General features: G+C 37.7%; 1 protein-coding gene across 2 annotated transcripts in view; it reads left to right on the plus strand.

Annotated features, from left to right (window-relative positions):
• Positions 1 to 9,855, plus strand: part of LOC105491136 (LON peptidase N-terminal domain and ring finger 1) — a 32,530-nt gene extending 22,675 nt beyond the window's left edge. For both annotated transcript variants that reach the window (XM_011757295.3, XM_011757296.3), the window contains exons 8-12: positions 916 to 1,037; positions 3,455 to 3,613; positions 3,724 to 3,886; positions 6,964 to 7,116; positions 9,576 to 9,855. In XM_011757295.3, the coding sequence (XP_011755597.2) occupies positions 916 to 1,037; positions 3,455 to 3,613; positions 3,724 to 3,886; positions 6,964 to 7,116; positions 9,576 to 9,734 (756 nt within the window). In that variant the 3' untranslated portion in view covers positions 9,735 to 9,855. The remainder of the gene's footprint in view (positions 1 to 915; positions 1,038 to 3,454; positions 3,614 to 3,723; positions 3,887 to 6,963; positions 7,117 to 9,575) is intronic.
• Positions 9,856 to 11,137: the final 1,282 nt, after the last annotated feature.

Raw genomic sequence — 11,137 nt, forward strand, 5'->3', positions numbered from 1 at the left:
TTAGTTTTAACTACAGAGATGTAATGTATCTGTGTACATCTACTACATGCTACAATGCCTACTATGTGGTGAAAACAGTAAAATATGGGTTCTTGGGAGAGAAAAAAATAACTAAGGAAGAGTTTGTGAAAAAGGTAAAATTGGAGTCAGACCTTGAAGGATAGACATGTTTTTCATAGGCAGGAGTGAAAGAGATGACTTATAAGTTGGAATAGAGAATGACACAAAAATGCACGAGGATAGTACTTTTTCAGAATATTTAGGGGGCAGCTCAAATGTACGATTTTATATAGAGCTGGGGTGGATGGATCGTATAGGAAAAGCAATATCTTGATAAGGTCTGAGTGATAGTGTCCCAAGAAACGCACCGTCCTTGGGTCACTCAAGGACAGAGTCGAGGTCCACTCCTCTATTCAGTAGTGGGTGACAATGGAAGAAAAATCTGAAAGAAAAATTATCTAGAGACTGTGTCTGAAATTGGGAACAGAACAGATGTTTTGCTTTTCTTATATAAGGCAAATGTGTTATTTTATTTATTCCTTATCTCCTTTTTGTATCTCAGTTAAAATGACAGTTTAGTGCCCATGAGCTGTCAGATGGAAAAGGGCCTCTGTTATGGAAGACAGCGGGGCAGGGCCCTCTGCAGCTCATAGAGGAGCTGTGGTCACAGCAGGAAGCAGTTCTTCTGTACAGGACTTGGTTCAGGTTGCAGCCAACTATCTTTAATGCTCTTGAGCAAAGCCTTAGACAGGTTTTTTTGCTTAGCATCATCCATTGTAATGTTCCCCTCACTAATTAATCCAGAATTGATGGTATAAATATGTAATAAAGGCTTTAATATATCAGTTAACTGTGTTGCCTGTTTTATACTGTAGGAAAACCACTGCTGGAATGTAAAATAATATTGTCTTTTAGTATCTAGCAGATAGGAGGTACTGTGTCACACAGCTGTTGGAAGAATTAATAGTGAAGTATCTGCCTGATGAACTGTCTGAGAGAAAAAAAATATATGATGAAGAAACTGCTGAACTCTCACAGTAAGTTTCTTCTCATAAAAAAAAAATTATGAACTACTACCCTTTAATAGTAAGGGAAAACCTCACCGCAAGCTGGATCCTGTCTGTAGTTCATCTCAGTCTAGTCAAGAAGTACTGTGGTCCTCAACAGACAGAATTTTATAAAAGTTCACTTGGTAACATCCGGATGTTTTACAGGGAGTGGTTGACTCAGCTCTGTGGGCTGAAGCAGTATTTTAGGCGGAGGAGGAATTTCCTACAGTGCCATCAGGCAGTGGAATGGGAAACAGAGAGGGGGCGCCAGTGACAGTGACATTGGTGGTGATGGCAGCTCTCATGTGTCATGGTAGGGCGAGAGGAAGGTCTAGGGTCAGTAACCTAGATTGGCAGGGGATTTTCTGTCACATGGAGGCCCGGAAGGGGCTTTCCAAACTTTGAGATCTGAGATTGAAATTGGAAGAGAGGTGTTCAGGGCCAAATCCTCACTTAATGAAGATACTGACTGGGAGCACAACTGAGTTGGTGTCGGGAGGGTGAAAATCTCAGAGGTAACTTTGGGATTTGGTAATTCAGACCACTCCGCAGAGAACACAGCAGCTGATGGAGCTGGGTAGGCAGGGCAAGGCATTGCTCGTTGTCTCTTTTCTGTTTTTCTTTCCCATTTTTCTCCCTTTCTTTTCCCTAAATGTCTTTCCCTCTGACCAGTCACTTGGGTCTCTTTAAATTTTATTCATGGGTTTTAAATTTCTTTCCTCTATTTCTTTTACTCTCTTTTAATTGAACACACTAAAAAGCAAAATTATAATTTTTGTATGCTGTTTTATTTATTTAACAACTTTTTGTTTCCATTACTTTTCAAAATATAAATTGAACATTTTATATGTCACTTTCTAACAAAAGCTGTGCTTGTAGACTCTCCTTTTTCAACATGTGTCCATCAGATGTCTTCAGTGAGCCAGGGGCCCTCCGTAGAAGAAAGATTGCCACTCTTTTCTTTATAGAAATAGATATTGATTTGTCTTCTTACAGAATTGGTATTTTATTGTGTGATTTACAAAATACTCTGATGTGACAATCATGAACCTTTCTGATCAATGCTGAAGCATCTAGATTTAAGAAAGCTGCAGTTTTACTTTTGAAAATTTAAACACAGTGACACAACCAGCCCGCCCACAGAGGAGTGGTAGACTCAAAGGACAGAGGAGGGAGTCACACACAGAGAGCTGCGTGTTGGAGAGAAGAGAAGCGTCAGGGTGTCCAGCTGCTTACTAATGGGGCTGTTTTTTAAAATACATATTTTAAACATGTTTCATCTTATGTGTATATAAGTAATTGATGGTCATTTTGAAAAAAACTCAAAAATACAAATGAGCATTTTAAAAAAAGCCATAATCTGCAACCCAAAGGGAATCAACTATTGGCATTTTGACATACGTATTTCCAAACTTGAATGCAGTATGTATAAACAGGCTTTAAACAAAGGTGGGATCATGTTATTCATGATCTATATCTAAAACCTGTTCCTCTCATTGATATAAGCATTTCTTCTAATTCAGTTCATACACATCATCTTTTAATGGAAACATAGTATTCTGTTTTACCGATGTACCATAATTGATCTTACTAGTCTCCTCTTTATGCTTCTACATTTTGGTTACTACCTACATTGCTACAGTGAACATTCATGTAGCACTTGTCCACTCATGTCTGAAAATAAGCTGGTTGGTTCCAAGAACATGAACATTTCCTGCCAACAACATAAGGTTTCTGCTGTCTGTAGCCATGTTCTTTAGTGTGCCTGTGCTGTTTCAGACTGCCCCCATGCTGCCAGTTTTCCCATATCTCAGACAGGACTGGGCATTGCCTTTATCCTTCTCTTTCTTTCTACCACTCTGGCAATGAAAAATGTTATATCATTTTAATTACTTGGAAAAAATGTTATCTCATCAGAATATGTTTTCTGATCTTGCGTTTGAAAATACTTTAATGCCTAAGAATTTTTAATTATTTGCTTTTTGTCTGTTGTGGGAGTTCACTTTTTCTTACTGTTATCTAAGAGTAACTATAAGTGTTTGGATAAAAGATATTTATTGTCATATGTTATAAATATTTAAACAGATTTTAATATAAAATATTATAATAAATTGATTCATAAAGATACTTAGCTCTGTAAGATAATCTGGTGTCTTAAAATTCAATTTACTCTTATAAGTAAGAGGATCACAGCAGATTTTTAGTATTAATATTTCATCAATGTGAGCTTAATGAACGGGGTGCTGATTCTTGTTCTTGCCAAGAATAAAAACCACCTTATTTAGAACTTATTCTTTTTTTGTTTTACATTAGTTCATTACTGTTATAAACCTCACTCATTTTTTGTGTGTGTTTGGTAATATTTTTCTTGTATGAACTCAATAATTAAACTGTTTTTCCCTCAGCTTGACCAAGAATGTTCCAATATTTGTTTGCACTATGGCCTACCCCACTGTGCCTTGCCCTCTCCATGTATTTGAGCCAAGATATAGATTGATGATTCGAAGAAGTATACAGACTGGAACCAAACAGTTTGGCATGTGTGTCAGTGATACACAAAATAGGTATGCTTTTTGTGAACTAAAATATTTGTATTTATGTTAGACCTGTCAATATGGATGAGAACTTGCATGTTTATGTTTCCACTTTGTTACTAATCAAGGTTTTCTTTTAGTTTTGCAGATTATGGTTGTATGTTACAAATTAGAAATGTGCATTTCTTACCTGATGGAAGGTCTGTGGTTGATACAGTTGGAGGAAAGCGGTTTAGGGTTTTAAAAAGAGGAATGAAAGATGGATATTGCACTGCCGACATTGAATATCTGGAAGATGTTAAGGTATTTTAAAATGTGCTTTGCCAGCATACTTTAGTGTATCCTGTTCCAGGGATTGGTACAGGCATGCAGGCTATTTTCTAGGCGCATGAACCAGTTCTTATCAGAGAGCCTTACCACTGTTGAGAATGCGCTCCAAGTTACCTTTTTCGTATCTTGCTCTGCAATTGTTGCACATTCTGAGAGAACTTGGAAGACTAGAACATAGATTCTCTTTATTTCTACAGGCTTAACAACCAGCCCAGTGCCCTAGAATGTATGTGTATATGTACACATGTGCATGTGTGTATACACGATAGGTACTTAATAGTGGTTAAGTTGAACTTCCAGCCCATCTAAGTTTTGAAATGTTTACATTTCTGCCCTGTTTTATTGAATGTATTAGTAGTTGAAGGTGATGGAATTAGTAGATTGAAACTTCATGTAAATGTAAACACATCAAGTCTTGTAAGAATTGTTTTATATACTCAGATTGTTCTTGTGCCTAAGATAACCTTAATGATAAAATAGAGTTGAATGCTGTGTGAAGACCCTGGGGCAGACATAGAAAGCACTGTCAGTGTACATGTTGGTGATATCTTAGCAGGGTAGCGGTTTTGTGATGTCTTTCTAGAATAGGGTTAATGTGGCCCTTTTGATGTTTGCAATACCCAGTTTACCTACTGCAGTTAGTTTAGGAACCAGAAAAATGACTTGTGATGCTATAAATACCAAATTGAAGGCAATTTCTTTTGGAAAGGCATTATAAAAACAGATCTTATCCCGTCACTTGTTCATTGATCTGTTTAGGCCCTCCATTTCAGTCAACATTTATTGGATATTGGCATTAGGTATTTTCACAAACATTAACTCATAGAATTTTCACAACTCTATGAAATAGTAGATGAGGAAAGTATAATTCAGAGGTGTTAATTAATTTGCCTAAGATCCTATAATGTAACAAAAATGATTAAAGCAAACTCTCTGACTCAGGCTCTGAGCTTTAGCATTATGCCATTTGGCTCTCTGCTGATAAACCTGATTAGTCTGACGTTGGCTGTCCTATCTTATTATAAAAATGCATTGGGGTACTTTGCCCTGTGCAGTTGGCCAAAAGTATTGTGTAAGTTGAAATTTTGAGTTGATTGGTATAATCTGTGCCAACCTTAAGCATACTTAATTAATGGAATCACTTGCTAAAGGTTCTCCTTTGTAAAGTTAATAACCCTATTTCAGTTTCATGTAAAGTTATATCTTCACATATTGGATTTGATGACAAAATCACTTGAGTATATGGCTAAATTACATGACTATATGTATTAATACTTATAAACGTAGGCAATGGAATCACATTCTAAAACTATCACAGATTTGATATTTATAAACTTGTATAAATTTTTTTTATAAATTTTTTTATAGTTATAAATTATTTATAAACTTGAGTCCTCTTTGTGGTCCTCGGAATGTCCAGTAATTTTTCCTCATCATAATGTCTTCATCTATATAGTGATTTTCTTGTCCATTCTGGAAAACCTTCTCAGATTTGTTTTTTATAGCAAATTTTCCTCTTCTTATAATAATTCTGTTTTCTGTGACTTCTAATGAAATTTTAAAATCTGTTAAAATTATCACAGTAAAGTACTTTGACTTTAAAAGCTTGCTTTTAAAAGGGAGCTGGCCAAAAAGCAGGCAGAGACGCTTTTAAAGTCTCTGCTTGCTTTTTGGCCAGCTCCCTTTGTCATCACAGACTCTTATAATTGTTATCATTCCTTGTTTACTAGAGCCTGTCATTTGTTTTCTTGAATTTTGTGAGGGTGCAGAGTAGATGCTTAAAAAAAAAAAAAAAAAAAAAAGATTGAACAAGTCGTAAGTTTTGTTTCTTGCTCCTGTCAGTGTATGTTAGCAACGGCCCAAATCTTGTGTAGTCATTTCAGGGCCACAATTCTTCAATTGTGTGGCTCCTCTACCTTTTTTAAAAGTTTATTTTTATTGTGGTAAAATATACATAAAATATTCCATTTTAACCATCTTTAAGTGCACACTTCAGTGGCATTAAGTATAGTCACATTGTTATGCAAAAAGCAGATGCTCTTTAAACTTTAGTTTTAGTTTTCATTTCAAATCTTTCCGAAGTAAAAAGTATGCCTTTTAGTCTCTGGTGTGCTGTAGTCTTATTTTTATGTTTCAAAATGTTTTCGGAGTCCCTTTGTTGTTTTTATATGAGTCATCCTTGAAGTATGAAAGGCTGAGTCAGGCCTGGTATTTTTTCAGATGAGTTTGTGCATATGAGACAGAGCAGGACCTGGCACGTAGCAAGTGGGATGTAAGTGTGCATTAAAGAAATCAATATAAGATGGATGAGTTAAACTTAGATATTCCCACCTGTGTTCTCTGAGACTACCCTTCTATCTCAGGCTGGAAGCCTGATGCAATTAATTTTACATTTGCAGTTTGGTGACCCAGTAGTCTAAAGAATACACTGAGGGGTTCCAGAGGTAGCCATAGCCTTGGGCCTTTCCAGCAGAAGTTCATCATTGTGTAACTGACTCTCTGACATACTGGCTTTATATGCTAACTTATTTGTTATAGCTTTTTGTTTGTGTTTGTGTTTTGACCCAGTTCCCTAGCAAAAGATGTAACTGTGCGTGGACTCCTCCTGTTACTACTTTCTGTCATGTCATCTACACCCTAACCACTCATCTTTTCTTTTTTGTAGCAACTATCATCCACTTTTTTGTGCCACTGCTTTCAAAAGCCATTGATCCATAAAGACAAAAGGAATTCCAAATTAGTGTAGACCTTTGAACCAAAACGCACTCTCCATCTTACTCCTCCCACTTGGGGGCTCTTGGTAGGGTTCTGCAATGTTGCACTGCTAAGTCAGCAAGGTTAGGCATAGGTCAGGCCTTGCTGTCTGTCTTTAGTCTGGTCAGCCCCATGAGAGACAGAAATATGTAGTATAGCATAGGAATAATACTCTCTGGGAGGTCAGCACTGAAACAGATACTGCCCTGTTCTTCTGATGCCTTTTTCCATTTGTGTCGGTTGGCATATGGATGGGGGATTAGACACAGAAGTCTTACTGACTATTGTATTTCTAGGTTGAGGATGAAGATGAGATTAAGAATCTCAGAGAGCTTCATGATTTGGTTTACTCTCAAGCCTGCAGCTGGTTTCAGAATTTAAGAGACAGATTTCGAAGCCAAATTCTTCAGCACTTTGGATCAATGCCCGAGAGGGAGGAAAACCTTCAGGTATGGTGGCTTTTCTCTTCTAACAAAAGTCACTTTTTTGTAAACCCAAATTTGCAAACTTCTACATTTGTTTTTTCACTGTCCTTTCTGCACTACATTTTCTTTGACTACCCCCTCCCCCGCACTGGCCCCACCTGGTTTAGAATCATGAGTGTTCTAGAGCAGTGGTATCCACTACATTCTGTACAGGTAGAGGCTGGAAATAGGTGTCAGCTGAGATGGCTGTAGCAGGGAGTGCCAGAGAGGGAGCAAGGCCTTAGGATTTTTAGCAGGGGTAGGAAATTAAAAATCGGATGTTACTATCTAGAAACTGTGACTGTGAGACAACTAACTATGCCTTCAAGCCCATTGCCTGTTGTTATTCTTTGACAGCAGCGAGACTTACCATTTTCTATACATTTAAAGCATCTTTTCTCACCTTTCTTTGTATCTCCCAACATTTGACCCTGCCACTTCATTTTTGTCTCTTCGTGTTTAATACCTCACTCCTCATGAAACTTACTCTTTTAATCTTGCTGGTACTTAGGGTTTACACTTAAGCTTAGTCTAATGAATGTGTATCTGGCACTTTCTGTGCAAGCAAAACTGCAGGAGGCATAAAAGAAGGGTCTGGTTCCTGGAAAATCTGATGATAGACTCACTAAAGCACTTCGTTTTAGGCATAAGCATTTTGAATTGAATTAAACGTTTTTGATCAGAAGGTGATAGACTTTACAAAGGAATGGCTGTCAGTAAATATGTGAAGATGGAGAGATAATAGATCTCATTGTAATGCACATTGCCTCATTCCCGTTTTCAAGGGTTGGTCTATGTCTGTCTGAATCCCAAGTGAATCCTTCACCTCAACTTGAAACACCAACATTAGGCCATCTCCAAATTTAGTATTCATTCTGTTTAGCATATTATCAGTTGCCATCTATTTGTTTTAACTGATTACTTGAATCTGATTAAACATTATAGAAATAGGCTTTGATAAGAACAACATTGAATAAGAAATTTTAAATAACAAAACAGCTTATAGAAAAATTCAACGTAACTTTCCCATCACCTTCACCACCCTTGCCTTTGATTACCCTGTCCTCTATCACTGCTTTCTGATAGCGATGTTGTGTGAGTTAGGATTCGGGCAGGAAAGCAAAAGCAACCACTCTTCATCTTTCCGGAATGAAGGGTTTAATGCAGGATGTAGACTTGATATAGTGGTTGGGAGAGCTGTGGAGTGAAGGTCAGGGTGTCACCTACAGAAGTCAGGGAATCTGCCAGCAGAGATCCTGCATGAGAAACAGCCAACAGGGTGCTTCTGAAGAACTAGCGGGGAAGTGGCTATAATTCTTAGTAATCCCAGCGAGTCCCCACCACTATCTCAGTCTACAGCAGTGGAGGAAGGGGTTTCCAGGAGCTCTCTGGAAAGTTCCTGCCCACACTTTGCAACAATCTTCAGAGGATAATGACTTCTCTTCCAGCTTCCACGCCCCACAAGAGTGCCTTTCATTGGCCAACTCTAACCTGGAACCCTATGGCAGAGGGGATTCTGGGAGACAGGTTCTGACGTCTCTGGAATGCAGCTGAGGAGGTAGCGATGCCTAGCTGACAGCAGACAATACACAGATAGAGAAACCGAATCTGAATCTAGAGGGGCCTACTGAGATCAGCACTGATGCCAAAGCTCCTTTTGTCATTCTGAAGCTTTATATTTTAAGTCCGATAAAATAGCAGTTCAAGGTTCACTGAACATGACTTACAAATCGTTTTATGGAAATTTCTAGTTTTTTCAATAGCTAGTAGCCCTTATAACATCACTGGGACCTTTTTACTGGAGATATGTTTCTTTTTTGAACAAAAATGGAAGCTGGGGCCTTTTCCTTCTATCTTTCCAAGGGTTCCCTCATACTTTGAGGAAATTTTAAATCTCAATTAACATTTCTTAATGCTTTAAATATATAGCTCAAGAAAGTGGCTGTCATCTAGGGGCATGTTGCCCCCACAAGATATTTGGCATTATCTGGAGACATTTTGGGCTGTCACAGCTGGGTGGGAAGGTGCTACTGGCATCTGGTGGATAGAGATCAGAGATGCTGCTGAATGTACTCTAGTGCATAGGACAGCCACACACAACAAAGAATTATCTGGCTCAAAGTGTCGGTAGCCTGGGGTGGAGAAGCCTTGCTTTCAGGCAGTGCAATAGGAGGAAAGAGCGCTTGTTGACTATGGCGAGTCAGGTCTAGATTTGAATCTCGGCTCTGCCACATGTTAGTCAAGAGATCTTGGACAATTTACATTACATTGCTGAGCTTCAATTTCCCCCATTTTATACTGTGCATAATTGTTAAGGACATTGGAGATAGCACCTGGTGCACAGTAAAAGTGTTCAATAAATAGTAGTTTTTCGGTAGTTTGCTACTGTTGTTGTTACATAAATCCTTGTTTTATTAACGCTATGAACTGTCCATTGTTTTTAGGCAACCCCTAATGGACCCGCATGGTGTTGGTGGCTTCTTGCAGTTCTCCCTGTAGATCCACGATACCAGCTGTCGGTTTTGTCAATGAAGTCTTTGAAAGAACGGTTGACAAAGATACAGCATATACTGACCTATTTTTCTAGAGACCAATCTAAGTAACTGCTTGGATCTCCCTTTAAAGTTACCCTAATCTGGCTGCATCAATGGCCAGATTGTCCGCTGCCTTTGCACATCTAGTGCTGGTTTCAGAAATGTAATGAAACTTTTCTTTTTCCTTCAACCTCCTGAATCTTGTGGTTCTGCAAATGAATACCTTCGACTAGGATTTAGACCACTAAGAACTTGCACAGAAAAACACGCGCTGAATGTGTGTTAAACCTCTACATTGTGAAGTTGCACTATGTACCATACTCTAAAATGAAATAAGAACTCTGTGAGAGTGTGCGTGTGTGTGTGTGCGTGCGTGCGTGTGTGCGTGCGTGCTTGTGGGGGTTGGGTAGTGTGTGTGCATTTTCTCTGGCTTTAAAATTTTAAAACAAACAAAAAAGCCATAGAGAGCAGAACTTGCTGAGGGTCATTTGTTGCCCAAGTTTACAAGAGTAGCGATACAAGTTTTTGGAAATTGAATTTGCCTCAGATATATCTGTCCTAATGCTTATATTTGCACAAATATGTAAAATATCGTGTTGAGGATCATTCTTTGTTGGAAATACTGCTCTTGCTGAACTGTCTTGACCATTGACTATGACACAGTTTCTTATTTATGTAAATACTTGCATCACAGTGGCCGACAGGCATTGGATGCAGAACCTAGAGCCAGTTTTCAGGAACAACTGTAAACCTGACATGGTACTGTGCATCTATTCATAAAACACTCAAAACTGTGAAAATATGGTTTACATTTAATTGTACATAAAGGTAAATGGAGAACTCAATTCAGTACCAGTTAGTTTGTACATTTTAGGGGGCTTTTCACATTAACTGCCCATTTATGTAATTTATAGTTTGACATGATGTGTTTTAAAAAAAAATGCATAGTATAAACCCATTAAGGATCTGGGAGAAGAGAAGAAGTTTAATATAGAACTAAGCTTTTAAAGTTTGTTTTTGTTTTTAATTCTGGTCTCGGTGCAAATGTTAGTTATGCCTTATTCATATCACAGTTAGATGACCATGCTGCGACATGGTTTATATTCATGCTGCCCTAGAAACTTTTGTAATTATCTGTTGCAAATTTGTGACTGTCCTTATTAACTTTCTTTTATGTAAGTAATTTGTAAAAATTTCTTAAAATTTTTGCTTTTGCTTATTTAATTTTGAATAAAAGCTAAATTCCTAATACTTTTTCTTAAATTGTAGGTCAGTGTTATTAAAAGTCAGTAGAAGAACCAAACTGCATATGTTAAAGAACAGATGAGTTTTGCTTATGGTTTGGTGGCATTAGATATATGCTGTGGTTTCCAAAAACTTTGGTCATTTTTAATTTTTGAGAAAAAAAGCAATTTATTGAGGATTTAGGCCCTAGAACCATCCCTAAAGCACTATTTTTCAACCTTTTAAAA

Source organism: Macaca nemestrina, chromosome 8 (assembly GCF_043159975.1).
Source record: "Macaca nemestrina isolate mMacNem1 chromosome 8, mMacNem.hap1, whole genome shotgun sequence".
Taxonomy (NCBI): domain Eukaryota; kingdom Metazoa; phylum Chordata; class Mammalia; order Primates; family Cercopithecidae; genus Macaca; species Macaca nemestrina.